Source organism: Montipora capricornis, chromosome 4, assembly GCF_036669925.1.
Source record: "Montipora capricornis isolate CH-2021 chromosome 4, ASM3666992v2, whole genome shotgun sequence".
Taxonomy (NCBI): Eukaryota; Metazoa; Cnidaria; class Anthozoa; order Scleractinia; family Acroporidae; genus Montipora; species Montipora capricornis.
In genome coordinates this window covers 6,700,220-6,715,219 of record NC_090886.1, presented here as the reverse complement: position 1 = coordinate 6,715,219, position 15,000 = coordinate 6,700,220, and the positions used below count along the sequence as shown (strand labels likewise).

At 37.0% G+C, this 15,000-nt stretch overlaps 1 protein-coding gene across 4 annotated transcripts in view; it reads right to left on the bottom strand.

Annotated features, from left to right (window-relative positions):
• Positions 1-14,513, bottom strand: part of LOC138045377 (transcription initiation factor TFIID subunit 2-like) — a 24,633-nt gene extending 10,120 nt beyond the window's left edge. The window contains exons 1-20 of one of the 4 annotated variants that reach the window (XM_068891852.1): positions 14,389-14,513; positions 14,177-14,231; positions 13,385-13,457; positions 11,959-12,070; positions 11,464-11,582; positions 10,583-10,680; positions 10,271-10,314; positions 8,801-8,909; positions 8,123-8,208; positions 7,265-7,486; positions 5,619-5,732; positions 4,706-4,805; positions 4,294-4,542; positions 3,939-4,031; positions 2,984-3,045; positions 2,474-2,585; positions 1,928-2,037; positions 1,763-1,828; positions 1,456-1,588; positions 846-965 (exon numbers count right to left, since the gene is read on the bottom strand). In XM_068891852.1, coding sequence (XP_068747953.1) covers positions 846-965; positions 1,456-1,588; positions 1,763-1,828; positions 1,928-2,037; positions 2,474-2,585; positions 2,984-3,045; positions 3,939-4,031; positions 4,294-4,542; positions 4,706-4,805; positions 5,619-5,732; positions 7,265-7,486; positions 8,123-8,208; positions 8,801-8,909; positions 10,271-10,314; positions 10,583-10,680; positions 11,464-11,582; positions 11,959-12,070; positions 13,385-13,457; positions 14,177-14,231; positions 14,389-14,426 — 2,115 coding nt within the window. In that variant the 5' untranslated portion in view covers positions 14,427-14,513. Of the gene's footprint in view, positions 1-845; positions 966-1,455; positions 1,589-1,762; positions 1,829-1,927; positions 2,038-2,473; positions 2,586-2,983; positions 3,046-3,938; positions 4,032-4,293; positions 4,543-4,705; positions 4,806-5,618; positions 5,733-7,264; positions 7,487-8,122; positions 8,209-8,800; positions 8,910-10,270; positions 10,315-10,582; positions 10,681-11,463; positions 11,583-11,958; positions 12,071-13,384; positions 13,458-14,176; positions 14,232-14,388 lie in introns of those variants that run through there. The other 3 variants (XM_068891853.1, XM_068891854.1, XM_068891855.1) reach the window with 3 other exon arrangements.
• Between the last annotated feature and the right edge of the window lie 487 nt (positions 14,514-15,000).

The following is a 15,000-nucleotide window of genomic DNA, read 5'->3' as shown; positions in this document are numbered from 1 at the left end:
TCTTAACCCCGAGAGGTTTGAATTGGGTACAACATTGAGTTAGCCGAATTGGTCTATTACTGGATGAGGCTTTTGTGATATTCAGAATAATCACTCCAATCACTTTCCGATACCTAGATTATTTTAGACATATAAAAATGAAAAATGTGCAATATGTAATTTGATATCAACCGGGTGGTCTTTAGCCAATGATGCACTGCACGCATAACCTACAGAATTATCTGCTACCAAAGTATTCACTGGGGGCCTCCTATTTACTTCAAAGTGCATTTAACATTCTCCACACACAAGTAATATGGGTGCTCTGAAACAGGTCGTTCGATGTTATTGAAAGTGTAAAAGTTATGTTTGTTGAAATAATGTTTCCACTCCAATTTTCTCTCAAAAAACAGACAGAAACGTCAATCCAATCAAATGGTTGTTTTGCAGAAGACGTTAAAAAAACGTGCTGCAAGTGACGCGCACGTGCACCACGGTTGCTGTTTCATTAAACCATTCTTTTTTGACGCCAAGGCTCCAAAAAATAACACTGTCTTCCTCTGCACTGGCGGCAATGACCATAACATATGGACACTCGTTATCTTTAAGAAAGTTACGACATTTTTTAATTTCGAAGACATGTTTCGATGTTACAAACATCATCGTCAGTTACAAAATATTTGAAAAACCGTTAGGACTATATAACAACTAGGCGAAACATGCATAATTAAATATGATTAAATCTTGCTCTGCGGATTGTTTCGAAATCCTTGATTCCACCCCTACTAAATTTCAACTTAAACATATGGACACTCCTAATTATGAACTCCTAGTTACACTGCACATGTGTATATTCCGACTCTTACCTTCGCGAGACAAAGGCAAGCCTCCAGCCTGACCTTGTAAAAACATTCACTTTGATTGATTATGTCAATTACGGCCTGTCTCGTAGCCGGCGTGGGAAACTTTTCCAATGCCTGAATAGCCTGAAACAACAATGCAGTAGTTTCTTCAAATAATTCTACACTACTACAGAAACAATAAAACCTTGTTCCTTTTCTTAAGTCCCACTTCTATACAGATTGTCGACAGTATTCTTAGCCGAGGATTGCTCTGGTTTTGCATAGCTACGATTAGCGATTGGCCACTTTATTAGCAAATGACAGAAAAAAGCAAAACAGATCATTTCCCGCGCTTAGCGCGGGCTGCAGGTGTTCGCTTTGTGTTCTGATTGGTTCACATAAAATGTGTCTGTTGTGATTGGCTAAAGGAATTCAGTGCATTGGTTTTCGCTCTCAGGCACTCAGTTGAATTACTTTTCCTTATGTCTTACCCACTGGATTTTCCCTTTCGTGCAAAACAAAGTATGTCCGCTTAAGCTAAGTGGCAACCACACAAGTTGAAGCAGCACTACAGGAAAACAATGCTAACTGCGCGAGTAAGACGCAGAACTCACAAGTGCAAAGTGAACCATACCTCAGTCTGTGCGATGACATCTCTCTCGTGTCTCAGCTGGTACTGCCACATGTAGTCAGGCTGTTCAAATGTCACATGACGAAGCCACGTGACCTCAGGATCGATGCGAACCCACAATACTGGTGAATCAGAGCTGTGATAATTGTGATAAGAGAACGAGGGAAAGATCAGGGAACTGCAAAAACACGCTCTGGAGATACGAAAGATCCAGTTTAAATTGCCGTTCGTTGCTATTTTAAGCAGAAGATAAACATTTCTGTACTCATGAGAGCTGTGACTCTGATGACAATACACTGACAATACTTACTCCATTGCATCCAGATTCATATCAACTTCCTCTCCCGTCATGAGTGGAATTTTCTTTTTCTTGTTTCTGTCACAACAAAAGAACAGTCATAACGCCTTAGCAGAGATGTCCAAATGAACACAGAAGACCAACAATTAAATTAAAAAAACATATGCCCATCGTCACCTTCGACTCTTCGAGTGGCATGGAAGCTCATGGCGGCTAAAGACATCTTCTATTTGCACTGTGTGATTGAATGATCCGTCCAGTTCCTGTATACAAACTGTGAGAGGACCCTAGCGACAAAGAGATCACAGAATGCGTATTATGTCGGCATGATTCAGAATGGCAATGATCATGACATAGTGTGACAACGATGATGATGATAGTGGTGACGGATCATTGCTGCAATCTGGGCACGTGGCGATGATGACGATAAAGATGACGATAGCGATGATGACGACATAATCATGACGACACCATGATGACGACGATGATGACGACAACGATGACGATAGCGATGATGACGATACATTGTAATCATGACGACATAATCATGACGACACGCTGATGACGACGTTGATGATGACGATGACGACGATAACGATGATGAGGCCGATAATGTTGAAAAACTGAATCAATTTTTTTTATCAAATAATCAAAATTACAATCACGACTTTTGAGTTCTTTATCGATACTCAAAATGAAAATAATGGGAGGCATTTTCCTTACAACATATTTTGCTGTTCCTCGACACATATCCTGCTTGATTTCAAGCTCAACAATGTTACGTTTTCTATTGAAAACAAAGCTGCCGTGGAATTTGGCAACACCACTGTGACAGCTGTGAAGAAAGTGGTCAAGGAAGAGCACCGTTACATGACTAAAATCCCACTTGTTACGTAAAATAAAAATCTTTCACAGCTTCTACACACAGACCTAAAGCTCAATCTTCAGATTTTTGCAGTAAGCTTTAGCCCTTGAGACTTCCCTTCAAATTTTATGGTTTCTAAAGGGTCTAGAAACTCGTAACCCGTTTCCTCCTACGACTGGCTCTATCCAATGCCAGACGAATTCCAAGGCAAATCCTCCTTTGATATTTGTAAACTTAACCTGACATACGAAACTTCTCTTTAATTGATACTCGACACTGAAAAAAACACTTGATGTGATTGTCGAATCTTGTAAAACAAAAGTCCAGACTGTGTTAAGAGTAAAAATGATGATTGAAGAAAAGGATACATCCACTGATCCACAAACACGTTAATATCTTTCCCAGAAACTGTTGATATCGACTTGAGAAACTGTTAAAGAAGTAAAATGCTATATTTCACAATAGGGAAAATGATATCTTTGTTTACGAATTTTGCCTCACTAGCTTAAGGTCGTTGTTTTACAACTAATCGATCATGAAATCAGGGTTGTCCAATACTCCGACATAATGAGATTCATGGCACGTCACAATAGACATCACAAAGTGTCCCTCAACCTTAATCTTCCAAAAAATAGTAACAGTTTTGCGAGACTTAAAGAGCGGGACACTTTGTGACACTTTGTGATGTCTATTGTGACGTACCAGGAATCTCATTATGTCGGAGTATTGGACATGTATGTGAAATCATCTATCATAATAATCTATTGTACTTGTGCACAATATTCCAGGTCATCTTTGTGCGATTTAGGTCTTCATATTGGAAATTTAACAAGGAAATTTTGGGACCCCGATATAATGATATTGTTATTATCATTTGTCAGTATTTCGGGGATAATATTTCCCACATCAGTTTAATTAAACATTTCACGCCAATTTGTGCATTGTAAGACACTTCTACAAACAATTTATACCGTACCAGTTAAAAGTAAGTAGACAGAGTCGACTCCATTCTCGCGCGAATCAAATATGGAGAATCGAGTCAAGGATGGTGATGACTTGCGTGATCTGTATGTGTGCAAATAAGAACTGTAAGTTGCTCTTTTTTGCCTACAAGCAATCGCAACTAAAAAGTTCAAATTACTGCAACCAGCCTTACAAACTGCAAGTAACTTGCCTGGGCTTCTCCAGATTGACGCAGTTAATTTACAATTGTCCCTTTAAGCTCTTTCTTGGACAGGCTGCTACTGTTAGCATCATCAAGAAAAATGTCTCGAGGTTAAAGCTACTTAAGTTCAAATTATTACTGTCTTCTTCAAACCTTACCCCATTGGTTGAGAGCAGTAAATTAGTCCACAGGCTGTAGTCAGCCTTGGGTTGTGCTGCACTGTTAGCAAGTGACAACAACTTGTTAAACACCTGTTAGTAAACAGACCAAAGATTACCACAACATCACTTTTTATCAGATTATTCTTTTATAACATGCAAACTGTACTGTATTCCATTGTTGTTCCACAAACCCATTGCAACTTGCAAGATTCATGGAAATTCAAAGAAAAAGGGGAACTTCCTAATCATCATCATCATCAAAATTGGGCTGGAACAAACTAGATTCATATTCCCTTGTCTTAACCATCACCAAGTCTGTGTCAAGAACCAGTAGAAGTACCCTAGCCCATACTTGCAGCAGAGGTTCCTGTCCAATCCGCATCTCAATCATTCTCATAACAAGATGTGATTTGCTCCACATAATTTCCAAGTTCCGTCCTGACGTCAAGTGGGGGTGCAGGAGAAGGCCCCCCTGAGCAGAGCTCTCTGGTGCTTGACTAGCGGAGGTCCCCGCGGCACTCGACACTGACAGTGAACCTGAATTGTGCAGTGGTGGGATTCCAGGACCTTGCATCTCATAACTACACACCTCTTGGGACTCCTGGAAGAAAAAAAAGTGACAATATTTGACTCTTTACTTAGTTATAAAATTTAATGTACCTTCAATAGCAACATTTCTGAAAAATAAACAGACTGCAGCATGTATTATTATACTTTAAAATGAAAAAGTTATTTTTTGTATATTTTGAAATTTTTATCCTCACCATTCTTATCCAGTGTCTGTATTCATTGTTACCAAACATCTTTTTCATAAATAAGCCAAACAAGTATCCTGACATACCCCTTGCAAGCCATAAATCAGACCTATCAAGATTAAAAGACTATTGTTTACATTTTGCACCCCCCTAAAAAAGATAGATTTCTGAACATAATTTTAATATTGTTTAGAAATCTCTTGTTGTTAAAGCAACTACCAAACAAAGTGGAAGCGTTTGTAGTAATGTTGCATTGCGACTTGGTAAATATCCACCACTAGCTAGTCACCGACACTGACAGAGATGAACAGTAACTGTTGTTTTAGCATTATTATACTAAAACAGTGAGATACTTTAGCACAAAAAGATGATTTTGACTTATTTATTCCTGCAATGATTCAATATTTTCAGGTGCAATTCCTATGCAAGTTGATTGGAGGTGAATAACAAAGAATAGTCGGGATTTGAGTAGCCAATGTTTTAGTGTATTCTAATAATTATAACTTTTATTGCAAGAATCAAGCCCTAAACTCCCAAGACGACTTGAAATAAATTTTCACAAAAGATTTGAATTATGCATTAATTTGTGTTAGGGTCCATAGAGCAATCATGATGGCCGTTGCATGAACATCCATTTGCGAGGTAGCAAGGCTAGGAAGAAGGGACACCGTCAGAGGTTCAATTCAGAGGTTCTGGGTTCAAGACCCACTGTTATATTCACTATCTGGAGTTGTTCTGTGCAAGCAAACAATTATTCTTCTTTATTTTGTCATTTAATTTATTAATTAACCCAATTAACTATTTACACTTCAGGAAACCCTCCTCACCTTAATGACACTGCAATATTAATCAATAACATAACTTGTTAAAGGAAAAATTTAAATAATAATTTATCACTTCACTCATCGTCAAAATTCCTTACCATGTCTGGATGCAGAGATAGCATCCAAAGAACTGCTCTGCTAATGCCTGAGAAAGGAACTTTCTTGTTTGAAATCCTTGATCAATGATCCTTGAAGAGTGAAGGAGGCTTGTACTGGAATGTTACAAAACACAACTCAAGCATGCCATTATATCCTAATTATACCTCTCAGATACATATAGTATGTGACTAATTTTGGCCCATTTAGTGATTGGGCAAAATTTTAAAGTACTTAATTACTGCTAAATTTGAAAGTTTTGTCTTAATGCTTGATTGAAAGACCTAGAAATATAAAATATCTTACTTCACACCAAGGCCAAAAATTGAAATGAAAACAACAACAACCATCCATTTATTTGCCAAATTAGAAAACTTTTTATACAACAGAGTAAATTAATTTGATTAGGCAAAAAACCACTCAGAATAGTTATAAACTAAAGGAGCTGAGTAGGAGCCATAAGTGTGGCCCTCGATCGAACTAGGTTAGCAAACGTTTTGATATAACTCTTTTTGCTATACAAAGGCATCCTGGTAACCTTAGTAAAGATACAAGTATCTTACAGCTTTTTTCTACAAATAGCTCCAGGCTCCATTGTGTTTGGATCAATACTGGTAATAATAATAATTATTATTATCATTCGATGGATTTTTTCCTTCCTTTTCATTGGTCGAGAGCCCACCACGTGACCTGCAAATAACTGTCTACAAATAAGTGTTTTGCTGCAAATAATATTCTGCTCATGCGTAATTTGAAACCACACTCTTGTGTGAAAATGGCAGTTCGCTTTCCTGAGCTTTCAGAAAAAAGATTTAATTGTTGGGAATTGTGAAAAATAAAGTTAACTCAGTCATCGAATGATAAAATAATTATTGAACTTGGTTATCTCAAAATATCGTGATTTGTCAGTGTCTCGCAGATCAATTATTTGCCTCAGCCTTTGGCTTCGGCAAATAAGAATTATTGATCTGCTCACCACTGACAAATCACTATATTTTGCTCAACCTCGTCCAACCTCGTGCATTGAAGTCTCGCAAGACTCTCGGAGACCGGTCATTCTACGTGGCCGCCCCCAAATTATGGAACGAGCTTCCTAGTGATATCAGGGACCTAAATTCAATTAATAAATTCAAGACGGCAATCAAGACTTATCTTTTTAGACAAGCCTTTTTATAGTGTTAAATTTGATGCTTTTCGATAGATATATATATACATCTTATAAATTTTAATTGTATTTATATATTTAAATTTACATTAACATTTGTATTTTTATATATTTGTATTAAGATCATATTGTACTGCACAATTGAAAATTTATATTGATAATTGCGCAATAGAAATTAATAAAATTATTATTATTATTATTATTATTATTATTATTATTGTTAATTATTGTGGCCTTTAATTGTACAGTTACAGTGCATTTGTCTATTGTTTTCTGAACTAATCTCAAAAGCCAGCAATTATTAGATGTTCCATGAAACAATTTAAGAGACTAGGTGAAGACTAGGTGATACATGTACCTACAAAATAATGCTATTCATTCATGTGCAGCATACATGTACATTGAGTTTAAAACTGTAAAGATTAAGGAAGAACCTTTGGCCTTGCCCAAAGTGATACAGAAAGTTCAGACAAACAAACTTACTTAAAAATAGTCATGGATGCATATGGAGACAGAATGTCATAGGCTTGATCCACAAACACTTGCTTGTAATGTGCATAGGGATAACGGCAGCTTAGGTACTCCTCATAGAATTCGAATGCCTCGTGAAGAAACGCTGTGGTATTCTTAAGGACAGGAAGCAGGCCAGGCAGACAAAAATGGGTGACTTCTGGCATAATAGGGTCTACATGGATCTCAAATGGCCTGGAAATTGAACAATAATATTTGCTTCATTAAGAATGGAGAGCAAAAGTGGGGGAATACAAATTATCAACAAAGAAAGCATTCAGTACTACTTTAAACGATAAGATTTCGAAGATTTTATATACCAAATTACATTTTGTTATTGTGTATAAAGTCTTCAATGGCAATTTTTGTGATTAATTTATTTTTGGCTTTATGATTATCAGGATTTTGAATTTCATAAAAAAATAATTTGCACTCAAAGTATTAAATTGCTTTTTGCTCTACAGACAAGACATAATGTTTTGTTAGTTGAGTGACAAGCAACCACACACTTAAAATTCAAGCGATGACAAGCTATCCAGCATCAAATAACCATAATTTTTTTCCCTGAAGCAGACCCCACTGATGAGTAAAATCACCTGGCATTAGACAGAGCAAAATCTATTTGTGTCACCATTAGATGACAGACAGATGTTGTTATCTTTACTCTTTCACCCCTGAAGCAACACCCATTGACGAGTAAAGTTGTCTGGGGTAATAGGATGGAGTAAAATCTTAAGTGTCACTCTCAGGATGGAATTCGGTTATTATAATTTGTTTCAATCATAGTGGACTTAAGTTTATTTTAGTGATGACATTGTTGTATTAACATACCCAACTACCAATGCAATGTTTGGAGCAGAGGTTGGAACACTCAAGGTATAATGATACGTTTTTCTTTTTTCATCAGATGTCAAAACCTGTAAAGAATTTTAGATACATGTGCAGTAGGTACTGATTGTTTTCTTAGACATAGAAACCTTCACTCCTAAAATAAGTTTGAAACATGTTTGTTACAGATGCTGACTCAAATAACAGTCTTGTGCAACAAAAACTTAACATTTTGGAAAGCATTTAACGATCACTGATTTTAATTCTTAAAGTTTCTGGACGCAAATAATTTGAATTTCTCTAATTTGCCTCTAATTTCCTTTGGTGCAGCCCAACACACCACTCTCAACAAAGAAACTAGGACAGATGTCTGGTGGTTTCCCAAAATCTTGGAAAAATCTGTGCAACGATATTAGCCTGCAAGGGATTATTAAAGCTTGCTACAAGAAAGTTGAGAAAATTAGAAAAAAATGTCAGGACAATATATTATTTTGATCCTTATTGTGTGATTCCTACAAAATTTTCGTAAAGATCCAGGAAACTTTTTGAAAGACTCTTCAAACATTTTTGAGAGAGTACCATACACTGTAACTGATTCCACAACACACTTTGACTGCATTGACATCCTCTTTTTAATTTAAAACCCATAATAATCTCTTAGAACAAAATGTAAAATCATACAGTTTCAATAAGATCACCACAGCTGATGGCTACCATGTCCTTGTCAACAGTGATATCAATAGTCCACGTACATAGCTCTGAGTATGAATCAACACAGGGAAACCACAAGCTGCCACCAATAAAATAATTAAATGAAAACTATAGTAAAATGGAAAAACATTCTCTGGTTAAAAAAGATTAAAAACATAAGCTTTCAGCTATCACTAGATATAACCTTTAACAAATAGTTAGAGCACAAACGGAAATATATATGAAAAGGGGTGTGAATTTTTTTTATATTATATAATTATGTAATTATTATCAAATCAAGTTGAGAGTAACTTTAATCAAAACTTCATGAAGTAAGGTAGTCTGGGTGAGTTGGACTGTTATTGGTAACATTAACAGTCATTTCAGCAAACTGAGTGGAGGTCATAGTTCCTCCTTTGAGTCAAGACTCCTTTAGTTAGTTGCCATAGCCATCGTTGAATAGTCAGTTAATAGGGAGTTTAAGCAGCCCCCGCTCCTATACAACAGCAACGTCAACGAAAACGTCACTCCAAAATATAATTTAGCGCTATTGCAAGTATTTTGGGATTATTCTGTCTTGCTCATGTTGTACAATATGGACGAACTATCCTATGACTAGTGGTTAACATAAGGATAGATTTTATTAACGAATTGTTCATTGTTATTCTATACGCTCAAAATCTAAAATTTGGCAATTTCGTGTTGTTGTTTTGTGGAGTACAGCAAAGAAATGCACAGAAATTTGTGCAGCATGAGTATTTTTCCTTTTTAATCACTCATATTCTGACTACATGTATGTGGCGTTGTCAATGCCATAGCTGTCGTCGTTGCTTAAACTCCCTAATGTAACCAACAAAATTCCTGCTAAAGACTTCCCTCACCTGGACAATTTTACTTCCCCAAGTTTTGTCAAATGTTATACATGGTTTAGAAAGTAGAACAACAACTGCCTGACTGTCTAATTGTCCACAACAGATGCTGCAGTTTAGTATTATGGTTTTACAGGATCTAGCAGCATTGATGACTGAAATCACTATAGCTATGAACTGGTTTCTGCTGGAAGTGCATTTACAGTACACTTTGTCAGGAAAAAAACTGTTAAATCCTTGGATACGTTAGTGGTTGACGACCAACACGAATGTAGCCTACACGTAAGTCTGAATCATTTTCTTGAGAGAGGGTTTTTCCCACCTTTGCTGACTATCCAAATAACTCCTCTCTCACGGAGAATCTTATCCCATTGTCCCATTGACTCCTGAACCATCTCCCCACACCCTCACCCTCCCCTTCCCCCCCCCTCCCCCGGGCATTACACAGATTAAAATCTATTAAGTCCTGGAGGAGTCAATAGGTTTATATTACATAGGATAGTTGTAATCTTCACATGCAAAAAGAATATGTCTAAGCAGAACAAATAAACTATGATAAATCATAGATCCATGCTAATGAATGTCAATTTACCGGGAGGAATTGGCACACCCATAACTGAACAAATGTGCTGATCGCTGAAATGTAAAAAAAAAAAACCAAATTAGATTGATTCATGCACACACATGAAATGGTCTAATTCGCTTAATCTCTTGGATCAATACATTTTAAGCCTGTTATTATATAAACCCTGACATCGACCTAGTATTTCCCAGTATTTAAAAAATGGCTTTGAACGCTGATCAGAGACATTGGTTTTCTCACACTTACCGGTAACATCTTTCTCAGAACAAGAATTATGAAAGAAACAAACTTCCTGAAGTAGAAACATTGTACAACTTTTACCTGAGCCATAGTTCCTTCTCCTTTTGGAATAACAAACTGAATTCCACCCTCTGGGTGTTCTAGAGAAAACTCAATGCTGACGCGAAACTGGCGACCTTCTGAAAGCAGACCAACAGTTGCATGTAACTTCGAACACTTGTCACAAAAATTAGACAAATTTCCATAATACAGGCCACTCAAAAATTTAACACAAAAGTAAAAGGAACTAGTTTTTGAGTGGGCATAGATGTTGTTTAATTAATAACACTTTTACCCCTAAATCAACAGTACTTATTTACTTATTTCAAGATTTGTACAATAATACAATAATTATATATTAAATTACACAGGTGTTAGAATGAAAAGACATAGCATCCCCCACAAGGTTCAACCACCTTGCCCAACCCCATAACACCATAAAATAATATTTAATATTATTATACAAACCATCTCTCCCCCCACCTTCTTCCCCCCCAAAAAATTATCTACTATGTATAAACCCTAAGTGACTGGATAACAGGCAACTTAGCAAGAACATGCATTACTTATATTCACTCTTCTGCACTTTAAATAGATAGATAATCTTAAAAGAGGGAATTCATATTGTCACCATTAAAAATGCATTTGATGAGTAAAATCCCATTGATGAGTAAAATTGTGTGGAGTTAAACAGAATAAAATCTATTCAACCTTTCTCTTAGGAGCCAAAGGGTTAGAGGGGTATATTAAATTTTATAATCCATTCACCTCTGAGGGGTTCTGCACTGATGAAGGTCAAATTGTCTGGCATTCAATAGACAGAGTAAAATCTTTTAAGTCTCACTCTGAGGAGGGAGAACATTGAAGGGGAAATGGTTATCAAGTGGACATACACGTAAATGTTGTTAACTATATTTTCTAACCATTGGTACAAGTTAGGACTTCCTTGGGAATCCTGACAACCAGTTCTCCACCACCAGTCTCTGGATCAACAGCATTCACAGCACTCTGTAAACTACTCAAGAAGTAATCCAGATTTCTCCTGAAAAAAAAAAGGAACAAATTTGGACAAAAAAGCCATTTAGGTAGAAGAGCAATACTAACTGGTTTTCTATTTTTTTATATGATTGTACATGTAGCTGGAAATATAACCACAAAAGAGATTGAAACCAAGGAGAAATTATTTCATTCTGAAAGACCCTGAGAAAAGGCTTAAGGACAAGTTGTTATAATTTATTGAGTGAGGAAGGGTGGGTAAAATCTTCAAAAGCCTGGCTTTTATGGTTTACCACATACATTGTACTTATATGCAAAATTCCTCCCAACCAGCCTCATGATGACTGGTTTCTTGTGGCCAGGAATTTTCAAGTGGAACTTGGAAATGTGATAGGTATGCAATCAAAACATCTCTGACTTACTTTTTGTTATCAGAACAGATGACTCTACTTGGATCATCCAATTGAAACCCTGCATCATACCAGTCATGTTCTCCTGACCTTCTCTCATCACGAATACAAACTCGCATTATTCATACGCGATGTCAAGGAATTAACACATCACATGGTTAAAGCAGTGGAACTTAAGGCCGGGACACACTAGGCAATAAGTCACTGCGACACGTCGCAGGGACATGTCGGCCCAACAATTTGCCTCGTGTAACACGGGTAATTTTGTGAAAATCATTGTCGCTGCTAAGTAGAATTTTGTCACTGCAATCAGTTGCACGAATTCAAACTGATCACAGCGACAAACTTGGTGAAAACAGCGTTGTCGCCCTGCATGTACACTTCCGGCAACAAGTAGTTGTGACAAAATATAAATGAACCAATGAGAGAGCATCATATGGTCCGCCATATTGAATTAAAAACTAGTTCACATTTCCCCTCATACGAGATCACTGCGTGTGCACTGAACAGGCGTCATGTCCCAGCAACTTGTTTTGCAAGTAGTACACATGGAGTGACACCTAGTGTGTCTTGGCCTTTAAGCTCAAACTTAGTTTTCATATATTGGGAAAATCCAAGAAGATTTGGCATTTCATTGCTTCCTGACCACCCAGATTTGCAAACTTGTAAAAGCTGCAAATTGTTTAGACATCTCTCATCATCTGAGATGGTTGCAAACACTGCAGGAAAATCTGGAATCTCTCTATTTTCTTGAAATGTCCTCGACCTCTGCAATGATTCAATCATTCCTGGTAGATATATATAAAGTCAGATGTTTACTGTTGAGGACATTAGCGACAAATAATTCAGCCTGTTTTCAATCCTCTACATTGCCTTGATCCAGCCCCCCGTGGCCACGTAGGACAGACTTCTGGCATTTTTTAATTTATTCCATTTTCAATGCAGTTACATAAAAAAAAGTTATATGCATTAGAAAATAATAATAATAATAATAATAATAATAATAATAATAATAATAATAGTAATAATAATAATCACATTAATAAAAATCAAGTACATAACAAGGCAGTGGGGAAGACTAGAAGGGAACTGGCGAACCATACATGCATAGTAAACCAATTTTAGAAATCCTGAAAACATTTGGGAGAATCCAGAAACAGTATAATCATCTGGGATGAAATTCTGGCATTCACATCCTCGGCATTGCAATCCTCACAGGTTGAGGAACAGAAAGACCACTGCTTCTCTCTTTTGAGCAAATTTTAGGTCTGGCCTACCCTTTGAAGAAGACATGCTTTGGCTCCCTTACTGTTTTCTATAGCCTCTTGGTGTCTATAGCAATTTCCCACAAGTCTAAGCCCCAAGTTACAGATCCTATCCAATTAATTAAAAACAACTTCGATTCTAGATTTACTACAACAAAATGTGAAAAGGATATTGCACTGTTTGTAGTTCAGTTTCAACCTTGTTAGGTTGTTTGTCAAAGGAAGTATTTTTAATTCTACATAACCCTGAAAGAGTTAATGAAACATATTATTGTAAGGTTGCATCGGTGGAGAACACCTACGCTAAAAAGTTTGACATGCATTGCCACAATGCCAGTGTGTTGCCAAGTTGGACTTAAAAAGTCAGTGGTTTAAGTATTTTGTAGGGGAATAAACTTGTCACGTCAAAGGTGTCGGGTGGTATGCGAGACATAGTGTCTGTCATCTGGCATCCTGGTGCACAATGATACAATGGGGCAATACATTACTGAAATAATGAGAAGTGATTTCTGAATACATGTTCACTTCTGTCTCTAGTGGCATTCTTTCAAGAACGAGATACATAACAATGGACACCATTCATAAGTGATTACATGAACATGTATTCTAGAATCCAGCTGAAATTGAACCTTGTAATACAATGAGAGGTCAGACAATAGAGAAACTATGTAAGAAGGGGCATCGAATTTCAAAAAGAATACAATTTCCTTTTTCAAAAATTCGAACTCTCCAAATAGCTATATTATGATAAAGGCTTCTATCTACAACTACACACAGAAAATTTTAGGAAGGGCAAGAAGATAAACCCATTTTTAAATTCTGGATAAACTACTTGCAGCTTACAAGAGCACCGGCCCAGAAAACTTACAGTAAATTTTCCATACACTGACATTCCGAACAGGGGTTACCCCGAACAGAATCAATGAATGCCACACTGCACATCAACATCAGAGTCCATTACTTACAAAAAGGCATTTTCGCTTGAAGTCGATTGACGTTATGCAGAGAGTCTGATGAAGCGTAAAATAAAAACAACAGAAAGAAGAAGATCAACATACAAACCCAATAAAGCTTATCGATCAACACAAGACAACGGTTTAAAAACAACACAGCTGATTTGAGCTTGAGTAATCCTACAGGCACAAATAAAAATTTGATAAAACAACAGAATACTTATAATTTAAAGTTTCTTGGGGATTCGCAGCCTTTCCTCATCTCGGACGGACAGGCAGTAACCTAGATTCTCTATAAACCATCATCGCAAGTTTTTGTCTTCATTTTAGCCGCCATTTTGGAAAGACTCGAAACCAGACTCCCCAGACTGAAGCGCTTGTGATTACGTGATGTGAGACCTAACAAATTACGTCCCGGCCGCGAGAATATGCTGATTTAGCAACAGAACGGGAACGTCAGTGGCGACAGCGCGCGCAGAAAAAACACCAATGAGAATTCAGAATAGAATAGACTCCACTCTTTTCTTCTCTATTCTAAATTCTCATTGGTAGTTTTGCTGCGCGCGACGTCGCCACCGACGTTCCCGTTCTGTTGCTAAATCAGCCGACGCCTAAGTACTCGTTCGGTGGTCGCTGTACTAGCCGTAACATGCATTTATTTCCTTATCTAATTATTTGTGAGTCCCAATTCAAACAAAATATCAAGGACGAGAAGAGTGGTACTAAAAAGAGGACCTAAAAACTAAAAAAAAGGACCTAAGAAGAACTAAGATCCCAAGACCTCGGGTCTTACCTTTCGCAGTATGGCGTTGTCAGGGGCGTAAGCGTCCTTTACG